Raw genomic sequence first — 13,112 nt, 5'->3', positions numbered from 1 at the left:
GCTGCAGTCCGTGGGGTCATGAAGAGCTGGACACGACTGGGCAACTGAACACCACCACCAGCTGTTCTGTCTACCTGGAGGCTTCTTCCTCCCTTTTGGAGAAAGAGCTCTACTTGTCGTTTAAATACAAGCTTTCCTAAGGATGCTTTCTCTAGTACCCAGTTCAGAGTTCCCACACTGGTACTTCCCACCATGGTTGTCCTCATAATTCTCGTCAATAGTTTATTTTCCCCTTTGTAGACATGTTGTTGCTGTCTCCCCCACTCAAATGGAAACATCATGAGGGAAGAATCTTTGCTGCCATATTCCTGGAACCAAGAACAGCTTCACACATAAAAGGTGCTCAATTAATACGCTCAATTAATGAAGGAAACAGCCTGTGTTCCAAATACTTTCTGATTGAGGACCCTGTTCCCTCTATTGAGAGAACAGGGAAAGAACAACTACTGTATCATTTTAAAATGTGACTTCAGGATTAGGTGGTTTGGATTAACATCCCAACTCTATACTTGCCAGTAAGAAATTTAATTCTTTGCATGAATGCAGGCATGCATGCTCAGTTGTGTCTGACTTTGTGAAACCACAGCCCGTAGCCCGCCAAGCTCCTCTGTCCATGGAATTTTCAGGCAAGAATCCTGGAGTGGGTTGCCATTTCCTCCTCCAGGGGATCTTCCCAACCCAGGGATTGAACTCACATCTCCTGCTTCTCTTGCACTGGCTGGTGGATTCTTTACCACTGTGCCACCTGGGAATCCCAATTTAATTGTCTAGGTCTCAGTTATTATATTGGAAAACATGAAATAATGACTTAGCTTGCAAAGATCAAATGAGGTAAAGGATATAAAGGCATTTGAAAAACTCTAAAATGCTTTATAAATCTTATCATTATTTCAATAAACTGGTACATAAATAAGGAATAAAACATCAAACACTGAATTAAATTTGACATTACAATAATAATTTAAATAATAATCACGTGTGAAATACACAGAGCCTTTACTTTACCTTTTTATAACTGGATATTCTCTGACATATGCGCTCAATTTTTTCACTACAAATGGCACTGAATTTACTTTGAAGGTCAGTAGGTATCACTTCATTCAGAGAGCTAAGGCTGGTGCAGTTTTGTACGAAATGATCATCGCTTTTAGCCAGGGCTTCAAGAATCTGTAGACACACACACACACACACATAAAACAGAAGAAGAAAATAAAAGCTTCAAAATCAGCCAAATAAAATGTTCACAATTCCACAACATAGGGTGTTTTTTTCCCCGAGTGCTTCTTTTAGCTGCCTGGGATTTCTGTGTTCAATAAACCCTGGCAGCGAAGTGATGGACTTGTGTGTCTGGCATCTCCCGTTTTCCCTTCTGCTGGCTACAAAAGGCTGCCTGAGGGAGGTGAGGGGACTTCAAAGACGCCCTGCTGAATAAATCGGTACACTCTGATGTGGGAACACACTGCCCATATTTTAGTCAGAGTTATTCAGAACATTTTTTTTTTCCTCCACTTGGTAGTGGAACAACAAAAACTAAGGAAAACCATATCCTTTCTTGCTACAGAGCCTGATACAGAGAGTGCGTTTATCATAAACAAATGTTCAAAGAAGGATGGAATAAATGAGACTTTCTCTTGCCAAAGTTAAAAAACAACATTGCTTCCAGTGTCTGAACTCTGTCTGATGAAAGCAGCAGATAAAACCATTCATGTGATGTGCTCAATTAGTAAATCTTTTGGCTATCTGAATTGATTATAAGGCAGCATGTGTGTGTGTACATCATGAATCACTGAGAATTTCCAATGAACAGAGAATTAATTATGTGTATTATTATATATGGGCTTCCCAGGTGGTACTAGTGGTAAAGAACCCGCCTGCCAATGCAGGAGACATAATAGATGCAGGCTCAATCCCTGGGTTGGAAATATCCCCTGGAGGAGGGCATGGCAACCCACTCCAGTATTCTTGCCTGGAGAATTCCACGGACAGAGGAGCCTGGTGGGCTATGGTCCACAGGGTCACAAAGAGTTGGACACGACTGAAGCAACTGAGCACGAACATTATGTATATGTAGCATTTATGATTGTTCAAAGATCACAATGACTGATTGCAACTTTGCATCAGATTTTTATAATATAGTGTGAGATAGACAATGTATTAGATGTTTATTTGAGCTCCCTCACCACTTCCATTTCCCTGTCTTGCACAATATGGAGTGTGAGTTTTTGGTTTAATAACTAGTCTAGAAATCAGAGCTCACTTTATCATTAGCAGTGTGGTCTTGGTTAAATTTCTTAATTTCTTTGACTTTCTTCATGTGTAAAATAGAAATATATACAGTATTAAGTTGTATAGTTGTCATATATAAAATAAACCACGTAATTTTGTAAATTTCAAAGAGTTAGAAAATGAGATTAATTACAATAAACTGGTCTCAAAGTCTTCTATAGATCTTCTCAGTAGTGTAATTTATTCTCAGTAGTGTAATTTATTAATAGTTGGGAATGGGTTGAATTTTGAAACTATAGATTCTTTATCAATAGATACATATAGTGGTACAATGTCATCATAATGATGGGATAATTTTAAGAAGCTGACTTCATATTGTAAAGCAATTACCCTCCAATTAAATTTAAAAAAACAAATGAAAAAAGAAATTGACTTTCAGAATATAAAAGAAAACCATAAAATAATTATTTTTGAAATAGTGCATTTGGATTTTTCTATTATTTTCTTCCACTAAAATTTTAAAAATACCTGCTATTATTACTAGATCTGTCTCAACTATACATATTTGAAACACGAACTGAAATGAAGAAATAAAGGTGGTGAAGACACATGTTTCTTGTTGTACCTGAATCCTCCCAGGGTGATGTAAAAGTAGACGGAACACAAACATTCTGACCTGCGGAGGGTGCAATAGGAGTCTGACCAATTTACTTTGTGGAAGGATCGCAGAAAGCAAACAGGGTGACCTCCTACTTACCATGTGTTTTATCCATTTGGATGAAGATCCTCTTCCTCCCTCCCTGTCTTGCTTTAAGGACTAAGGACAAGACTCTTCACAACTAAGAATTATATACACATCTGAAGATCTATTCATAAACTAGTCTTTAAGCTTCGAGAAACTATATGAAATAAACATGAGCCTTACAGAATTTGAATGCATTTTACGACTTCAAATATTCTTCAGAGGATTATGTACATTTAGGAAAGCACCATCTGTCATGAAAACCATCTGAAACGTTTTCACGATACTGAATTCACAGACGTAGCAAACTTACTAAATGCAGAGAACCTTTGCCAAACCAACTAATACTCGCTTGGGCAAGCAGCCCATCTAACATAACACTGTGCTCCAAAAGAGGTCAATTAAAAAAAAAAGACTATACACAGTTGAGTAATGGGGGAAAAAAGAACAAGAAAGAGAACTTGAATGAGCGGACAGCTGAAGCATTCACAGCTATTTCATTTTTTAAAGTGGGGGTGGCTGAGGACTTGAGTTGTTTTACTGACATCATAATATCTTTCTCTGATAGGATCACTCGTACCTTGGCAGTGAGGCTGAAGAAGCCTTTGGGCTCGATCATCTTCTCCACCACGTTGCACTTGATCCCAGCGGTGCTGTCATACTCATACACAACACCATACTCCAGGTGGACATTGTCCACCGTCAAACTCACGTGCTCCTTCTTCCCGTCGATGATCGCCATGGTGTTGAACTTGTCAATTACCTCTGGAAAAAAGACAACTTTAATTCAGCAAATTCAGGAAGGGTTTTTTAGTCTCTTCAAATAATCTGAATCTCTCTGAATATTTTTTAGAGGTTTTAAAGGGTGACTAAATCTGATGTGCTAAATGAAGTATCTAGCTAACGTTTTTAAAAAGAAGAGCATTGGAAAAAAATACAAAATTGACGGATCCAACCTTTACCCTTCTAATATGACTAGTTTAATCTTTGCACACCCCATTTTGATCTATGGACCATATGCATACCTACTTATATCTGTATCAACATGAAACATACAATTTTTTCATTAAAATCATGCATAGCCTCAAGTCAGGGTTCCTAAAACTGCCTCAAACATTGGATGAATATTTTCTCAAAGCAGAAAAAATACAGAAAATCATACTGAAGCAGAAAGGAGATGCAATAATTATTTTTTCAGCAGAGAGTGCCTGAATTTTTCCAAACAGCATCTTCTGAGGCTAACTCATTGAGAAAATGTATCACTGTTGACTGTAATAAAATTTCCATCCTGAATATATTCCTATAGGTTTTTGGCCAACAATCAGTCAGCTAGTGAAAAAAAAAATGTAGTCTCAAGCAAGAAACTGCTGAGGAATGAGGATTCTAACAGTAAATACTAAGTAGAAATACAGTACTAGTTTACTTAAAACAATTAATTCCTAGAATAAAGGCAGGACCAGTAAATATAAAATAGGCAAGAGCAGAAAAAACATAATTTCAAAGGAACTATGAACTTTCTAAACTAGGGCTTCTCAAATTTTATTGTACATACAGATATTATCTTGCTAAAATTGAGATTCTCACCCAGTAGATCGAGGGTGGGGCTGAGCCTCTGTATCTCCATCTTATGTGATGCAGGTGCTCATGGTTTGTGAACCACATTGGAGTGGGAAGGCTGACACAACATTTAAACTCAAAACAAGGAAACACATCATAGCTGGGGTTTGAATCCTCATTCTACCACTTACTAGCTTGGGCACATTCATTAACCTCCGTGGACCTCAATTTCTTCTCCATAAAGTTAGGGTGATGATAATTTTGATGCTTTTGAACTGTGGTGTTGGAGAAGACTCCTGAGAGTCCCTTGGACTGCAAGGAGATCAAAGCAGTCAATCCTAAGAGAAATCAACCCTGAATATTCATTGGAAGGACTGATGCTGAAGCTGAAGCTCTAATACTTTGACCAGCTAATGCAAAGAGCCGACTCACTGGAAAGACTCTGATGCTGGGAAAGACTGAAGGCAGGAAGAGAAGGGGATAACAGAGAATGAGATGGTTGGATGGCATCACTGACTCACTGGACATGAGTTTGAGCAAACTCTGGGAGATGGTGAAGGACAGGGAAGTCTGGTATGCTGCAGTCCCATGGGGTAGAAAAGAGTTGGACACGACTGAGTGACTGAACAACAAAATAGAGCTTCATTTCTGATAAGCTGGTAAGGTAATCCATGTAAAATATCTAACAGAGAGCCTAAGAAAGCGTCGTAGTTATTCCACGTTAGCCGTGAGCAATTATGACTTAGGGATTTGGCGTGACATCTATTTGAGATGATGACTAAGGTAGTCACCTGAACATATAAGGTTTTTAACAATTGGGACTCGGCAATGGCACATTGACAAAGAATCCTATAAACCCAAGAGGAGAAGAAGAAACCCACCTTCTACTTTACAGTCAAAGGAATCCCCTGCTTCATCTCCTGGTGGTTTGGAGTTGGACTTCTGAAGGTCTTCCTGAGCACTCTCAACACTATTATAAACCCATTGTATGGAATCTTGCTGGAAATGAAGGAAAGAAACCTCAGAGGTATTTACTATCAGTGTTTCCTAAAATGCATATCCATTTCATAAATGTACTTCAGAAGAAGAGCTGACAATCTTATTCACCCTTCTAGTTTAAATACAATAAAATTTGAGAGAGAAGGAAAGTCAGTGTCTAAAACTGACAGGAAGTCAATGGCAATTAATATTGTTTTTAACAAACTGACCTTTTTAAGCTTGAGGGTTTTTTCTTCCAAAGATAGTTTTTTAAATAAGATGTATTTCCCAAATGTCTTACTCAAATGACTCAAGCATATCATATAATGAACTATAAATTACATTTGTAAACAAAATAAATGGTAGATGGATACTTTTCTGAAGAAGCAGTCATCTGTAAGTGTACAGATGATTTAAATGTACTTCTTTAAAAAATATTTTTTATGTAGACTAGTTTTATAGTCTTCATTGAATTTGTTACAGTGTTCTGTCTGTTTTAGGTTTTAGTTTTTGGCCGTGAGGCATGTGGGATCTTAGTTCCCTCACCAGGGATTGAGCCTGCATCCCCTGAACTGGAAGGCGAATCGCAACCACTGGACTACCAGGGAAGTCTCTAAAAAGCTCTCTCGTAACAGTCACACATGTTTTAAATACACTTAATGTTTTTCGTGAATCAAACCAATAAGAAAACTGGAAGAAGATCTTTCAACTTATGGGGCCCCCAACTGATATAACTACCTTTTAATCCTTCTACATCATAAATGATCCTATATTTTTTAAGTAGCAGTTCCCTATCTTATTCAGATAAATGAGAAAGACGAAATGGCTACCAAGTAAACATTTAGAGGGTTGCATTACTTTAATGTTTGTAGTTTTCCTAGGTAGGGTGATAAGATGAGTTGCACGACTGAAGTGTGATATAATTTGTATTATCCATCTTCACAATTGTGTTTAATTATTGTAGTGCTATACATTATTAAAGCCTTCCCTGATAGCTCAGCTGGTAAAGAATCTGCCTGCAATGCGTGAGACGGGGGTTCGATCCTTGGGTTGGGAAGATCCCCTGGAGAAGGGAAAGGCTACCCACTTCAGTATTCTGGCCTGGAGAATTCCATGGACTGTATAGTCCATGGGGTCGCAAAGAAACAGACATGACTAAGAGACTTTCATTTCATTTATACATCATTAAGGGCTTGGACATGACTGGGCAACTGAACTGAACTGAACTGAACTGAAGGGCTTCCCTGGTGGCTCAGATGGTAAAGCCTGCAATGCAGGAGACCTGGGTTCAATCCCCAGGTTGGGAAGATCCCCTGGAGAAGGGAATGGCAACCCACTCCAGTACTCCTGCCTAGAAAATCCCACGGATGGAGGAGCCTGGGGCTCGGCTTCGAAAAGTCGGACATGACTGAGCAACTTCATTTTCACATATCATTAAAAGGCTTCCCAGGTGGCGCAGTGGTAAAGAATCCAACTGCCAATGCAGGAGATGCAAGAGATGAGGGCTCAATCCCTGGATCAGGAAGATCCCCTGGAGAAGGAAAGAGCAACCCACTCCAGTATTCTTGCCTGGAAAATTCCATAGATAGAGAAACCTGGTGGGCTAAAGTCCATGACATTGCTACGAGTCAGAGCAACTAAGCACCAATACCACATCATTAAAGTGCTAGTTAACACTTAATCATGCAAATAAACTTTGGTAACTGGTTGTGACCTTCAAGGAACCAATCCCCCAGAATCCAAACCTTTGTGTAGCTCCTTCTGACCCTGGGCTTGGTCATGTGATCTGACTTTTCGGAGGGCTAGTAACAAGCACAATATAGAGATCATCACTTGGAATATTCCCTCTTGAAACCTAGACACTATGTAGAAAGGAGAATTATGCTTAGGACTGGAAAGGAGAGCCAGGTGGAGTGGCTCTTGAGTGAGAAACCTTCAGGAGGGGACCCCAGCACCAGTCAGTTCCCAGCAGAATGAAGCCCTCAAGGAACCAACACCAAGTCAACCGGAGAAGCAAGAGAAATAATTAATCACTGTTGTTCCAAGTCACAAAGTTTGAAACAGTCTGTTTTGCAGCAATGGATACCTGCTAGAGTGTGTTATTTACCTGGTGAATTTCTCTGTTTATTTACTCCTTTTCTTAATTATTTCACTGGTCAACACCTCTCCAACAAGGAAGATAAGGGAAATGAAAAGAAACTCAACTCAACTCAGTTTAACTAATTCTTAAAATTCTGGCATAAGGGGAAAGATCTGATCATTTCAGTATCTTTTTAAAACTTCATTCACTAACATAGTTTAATAAATATGTATGAAACTACTGTTAATCCAAGTAACCTATGGATCGGCATGTGAATTCCAATTTGCTATGCTTGTTTGACCTTATTAGTAAGCAGAATTGATTAGCTATTTTCTTGGAGGCTCAGTATTTTGCAGGATGTCAGTCCTGGCCCAAGAGAAAGTAGTCATTCAGCTTTCTATTTTGGACACAAAATCATATTCCCAAATCCAAAAAAAGGAGTATTTTAGGTGCATGACAGAAAAAAACAGAATGCCTCTCCTTTAGAATTCCTTTTGCACTCAATTAATTTGAGAGAATTTTCTTTTTCTAACCCAATACTCATGAGATAGTAAGTTTAGCTTACCAAATAGGATTTTAACTTTTTTTTTTTGTATGGGATGTAAAGTTTGAATCAGAGGACAATGCTTAAAATTTTAAGTAATGGCAAGCACATTGTGGTATTTTCTTTTAAGAGCTAAATTCAGTTACCTAAATAAAACATATCCAACAGTCAATCGTGGACTCTATAAAGTATAACCTACAATTTTTTCTCACAGAAGTTTTATAATAAACAGTGTAAGCATTTATAATTCATATATACCAACAAAAGATATGCTGACCATTACAGATTCTAAAGCATCTGTCAAGAAAATAGTTCAGGCCTTTAGATTTCAATTTGATAAACACTTAACTATTTGAAAACTCATCACAAGGAAAATGAAAATAGCCCAGGACACTGTTTAAACTGGTGCTAATACTACAGCAGCAAACTGTGGCCACTTAAGCAGAATCGATTATAACTAATTATACACATAAAAGAAGCATTATGAGACTGACAATGCTGCGCTTAAACATGAACCTGGCAGTGGAAACCACAGACAGTTCTGGCATCATCTCATGCCACCCTCAGGGCCTTCTGAGCACGCTCGCCATTACAGCTGCACCGAGGGCATTTACCTTCGTTGGTCTCCGGTACTTCCTGCAGGCCGTGACGTGGGCAATTACGCTGGCGTGTGTCTCTTTGCTGACATTGATTCCGTTGACTTTGATGATACACTGCCCAGGGTGAAGACCAGCGGCTGCAGCCACAGTTCCTTTAAATACAAATGAGAAAATTGCCAAAAACTAATTATAGGAATATGATTCATTTCTATCCCATGTAACATAGGGAAGCAACTTTAAGTTCCATATAGCAAATTTTTAGAGTATAACTGCTTTATAATTTTGTGTTAGTTTTTAATATATATATATCTCCCTTCCCTCTTGAACCTCCCTCCCATCCCATCCCTTTTCCCACCCTTCTAGGTCATCATGAGCTGAGCTCCCTATGCTATACAGCAGCTTCTTAATAGCTATCTATGCACACGGTATATATGTCAATGCTACTCTCCCAATGTGTCGTACCCTCCACTTCCCACCCACCCTGTGTCCACAAGTCCATCGCAGTTTCAAAATATAATAAAGATCTAGCTAGTATGTTCATGGCGGAGAAGGTAATGGCACCCCACTCCAGTATTCTTGCCTGGAAAATCCCACGGATGGAGGAGCCTGGTAGGCTGCAGTCCATGGGGTCGCTGAGGGTCAGACACGACTGAGCGACTTCACTTTCACTTTTCAATTTCATGCATTGGAGAGGGAAATGGCAACCCACTCCAATGTTCTTGCCTGAAGAATCCCAGGGACAGGGAAGCCTAGTGGGCTGCCATCTATGGGGTCGCACAGGGACACGACTAAAGTGACTTAGCAGTGTGTTCATGGGCTTCCCTGGTGGCTCAGATGGTAAAGAATCTGCCTGCAACGTGGGAGGGCCGGGTTCAATCCCTGGGTTGGGAAGATTCCCTGGAGAAGGGAACAGCTGCCCACTCCAGTATTCTTGCCTGGATAATTCCATGGACAGAAGAGTTCTTGATGAATTTGGCTCTAATGGCAATGCCTTCTCAAACATTCTCTATTTATTTGGCCATTCAAACTGTATTGAAGAGAATATCTTCCCACCCCATCTAAGAATTCGTTTGAAGGGATATTATAAAGAGATCTCTATCATGCTAATCAGTTACTTCCCCTTTCAAAAATCTAATCAATCTAATGTTCTATACATGCAAATATAATGGCAAAATGAGAAAACCAGAAGCACAGGCCTTTTTACCTTCATTTAGTCTACAAAATCTCTAAATATTAAAATAGTCTTCACTTTCATTTTTTTTTAATGACAATAGAAATTCTTTAAAAAAAAAATCAAGTCCATAGCAACTAGGAGTGAACTGGATTTGCAAAGAAAATGAGTTTAGGATATGTACAAAGAGTCAGGAAGCAGAGAATTTGTGGAGAATAAAATTAATCAGAAAACATCAACTGTCCACCATTTATTTGCACAGATACAGTGGCATATTCTAACCAGTGAGTTAAGACCTGCCAATCAATACTATTTGATATTCTGAACAAATCAACATTTACAAAGCACCACTGCTAAATACAATATATGTAACTAATATCAATGATTACAAAATTATCATAAGCATGTTAGAAGAAACTTCCTTTGCAAGCAAATAATTATTCAACATGTTATTAAACATGTTAAAGAACATAATTGATATTCAAGAAGACAGTATCCATTTTCTTCTCACTAAAATTCACTTCCAGAAATATTAAGTGGTTTTTCTGGACTAAGCTGAGCACTGAAGGAGGGAGGGAGGGACATTATCAGCAGAAAGAACAGCCTGGAATCTTTGAAAAAAAGAAGGTGGTGGGGGGGGAGTTGTACAAATGAACTTATCTACAAAACAGATATAGAGCAACAGACGTAGAAAACAAAGTTATGGTTACCAGGAGGTAAGAAAAAGGGTGGGATAAATTGGAGAATGGGACTGACATATACTCATTATTACATATAGAATAGATAACTAAAAGGACCTACTAATGCACAGCACAGGGAACTCTACTCAATACTTTGTCATGGATTATATGGGAAAAGAATCTAAAAAAGAGTAAATATACGTATATGCATATCTGACTCACTTTGCTGTATACCTGAAGCTAACACAACATTTTAAATCAACTATACTCCAATATTAAAAAAAAAAAAAAAAACAAGAAGAAAAGAAAGAACAGCCCTAAAAGAGGTACTGAATCAAGAAATAACCTGGACATTTGGGACCATAGGAGCAATTGGTGTCCATCTTGAATGAAAGTGAGTGAAAAATACAGGAGGACAAAGCAGAGGCAGGTTTTGAAACTTACAAAGTGAACATTATTATATACACAAGAGGAAAAACATTTAAGAATTTTAAGCAGAGAAGTGACATGATCCCTCCCCACCCATTGAAACAGGATGGATCATTGGAGTTCAAGTCAAAAATCAAAATCACAGTAAGCATCTACTGCAAATTCCCAGGTTGGAATTAAGGTAGCATTAGTTATGAAGGGGAGAATGAGATCAAGTATTTGATGTTTGATGATGGAGTTGATGGAGAGATGAGAGTACCCAGGATCATTCCTAAGCCTCTGGGCTCAGTGGCTGAGTAGATGGAGTTACTCAAATAATGAGAGACCACCCAGGGGTAAAGCAACTTCAGAGAATAGATGAAAAGTTCAACTGGGGAAAATACTGGATTTTAAGGTGCCAAAGGGGCATTGATGAATAATAAACAATTAGATCTTGGCTACAGAATTCAAGGAATCTGAGCAAAGAAATTCAGAAATCCCCAGCAAAGAGGATCAATACAATTGTTTATGTAGAAAGCACAGGAGGCAGAGAAGAGAAAAGAGTGCCAACAGTTAAGGGGTCAACAGATGAAGAGTTGGCAGAGAAGGGATAGGAGAAAAATCTGAAAAGCACCATCTCAGAAGTCAAAATATGAACGTTTCACCCCAACAAGACTAGTCAGTTAAAACAAATGGGACAGAAAATTCAATTAAGACAGGAACTTTCAATATCCTTTGCACTTCTCAGTTTAGTCCATGATTACTCTTATAAGACAAGGGCTACTCTTGAAGACATGGGTACGAGGTGGGAGGCGCTATCGCACTGGGCTGAAATTCAAGTAGGATGTGAGGAAGATCCAGCCAAAATACAGAGCAGCATTTCAGGAAGTTGGGTCATGACAAAAATTAAAGTCCTGAGAGCAATATTCTGGAGCTGAGGGTCTCAATCTTTGACATGCGTATCAATCACCTGGGCGGGGGTGGTCTTGTTGAAATGCAGATTCTGATTCAGTAAGTATTGGATGGGGCCTGAGATTCTGCATTTCTAACCATCTCCCAAGTGATGCCAATGCTGTCAGTCTATGGACCAAATTTTGAGTGTCAAGGATCTAGAGGGGAAAATAAGGAAGAAGGCAAGTTTTGAGTTTGCTGTTCAATTCAAGATAGCTTTGTTTCTTTGTTTATTTCAATGAGGAAAAAGCTGACCACTTTTATGTGTGCTGTGTATGCTGAGTTGCTTCCGTTGTGTCTTTGCAATCCTATGGACTATAGCTCTCCAGGCTCCTCTGTCCATGGGATTCTCCAGGTAAGAATACTGGAGTGGGGTGCCATTTTCTTCTCCAGAGGATCTTCCCCACCTACGGATCGAACTGGCATCTCTTAAGTCTCCTGCATTGGCAGCCGGGTTCTTTACCACACGTGCCACCTGGGAAGCCCAAGGCTATTTTTATAGCCTCTACTATAGTAATTCAGTGAAGAGAAAGGCTGAAAATTCTGTAAGGGGACTATCTGACAGTGTAATACCGCAGAGGCAGTATCTGAAGGGATAGGCTCCAGAATCTTTATAGAGATATTAACATTGAACTCAAGAGAAGAAAATGGAAGACCTGTTCCTCTAGAGTAGGAGAAAAACAGATGATGACCAAATAACCAGGACTTGGAAGGCTTCATACCTGGGAGACAGGAGGCAATGACGGGGAGAAAACTGATCAGACACGTAAGCAGACTGCTGAGTAGTAACAGGGGCTCAGTGAAAGACTAGACGGTGACTTGGGATGACACTAATCCCACATCCGTGACAATTCTTTGTCAGCTGCTCAGAAGAAATAGCAAAGGCTGTAATTAGGTTTATCTGAGGCCAAAACGCACCTGAGGATAAGGCCAAGAGGACCCTGGAGGCACCTGAGAGACAGGGATGAGAAGACCCTAATGAAGCAGACAAGTGACGGTAGTGACCCACCATGGGGATAAAGCTGGCTCAGGGAGGAAGTGGTACTCTGAAGGATGTAATTCACCAGCAGAAAAGGAGAAGTATCCAAAGCTTGGACAACCCTATCGAATTTTGCTTATCATTTTTTATTGAACTACAGTTCACTTACAAACCAACTGAATTTTAAAACAACCTGA

The 13,112-nt window shown here is 39.3% G+C and overlaps 1 protein-coding gene across 2 annotated transcripts in view; it reads right to left on the bottom strand.

The window, feature by feature from the left end:
* The window catches only part of PREX2 (phosphatidylinositol-3,4,5-trisphosphate dependent Rac exchange factor 2), a 302,189-nt gene that overhangs the window by 143,606 nt on the left and 145,471 nt on the right, over positions 1-13,112 (bottom strand). For both annotated transcript variants that reach the window (XM_019973769.2, XM_070802636.1), the window contains exons 20-23: positions 8,742-8,878; positions 5,407-5,524; positions 3,549-3,733; positions 1,006-1,167 (exon numbers count right to left, since the gene is read on the bottom strand). In XM_019973769.2, the coding sequence (XP_019829328.2) occupies positions 1,006-1,167; positions 3,549-3,733; positions 5,407-5,524; positions 8,742-8,878 (602 nt within the window). The remainder of the gene's footprint in view (positions 1-1,005; positions 1,168-3,548; positions 3,734-5,406; positions 5,525-8,741; positions 8,879-13,112) is intronic.

The sequence above is a fragment of the Bos indicus genome, chromosome 14, assembly GCF_029378745.1.
Source record: "Bos indicus isolate NIAB-ARS_2022 breed Sahiwal x Tharparkar chromosome 14, NIAB-ARS_B.indTharparkar_mat_pri_1.0, whole genome shotgun sequence".
In the NCBI taxonomy this organism is placed as follows: Eukaryota; Metazoa; Chordata; class Mammalia; order Artiodactyla; family Bovidae; genus Bos; species Bos indicus.
The sequence above is the reverse complement of the archived record's forward strand: the minus strand, read 5'-3'. Positions and strand labels throughout refer to the sequence as shown.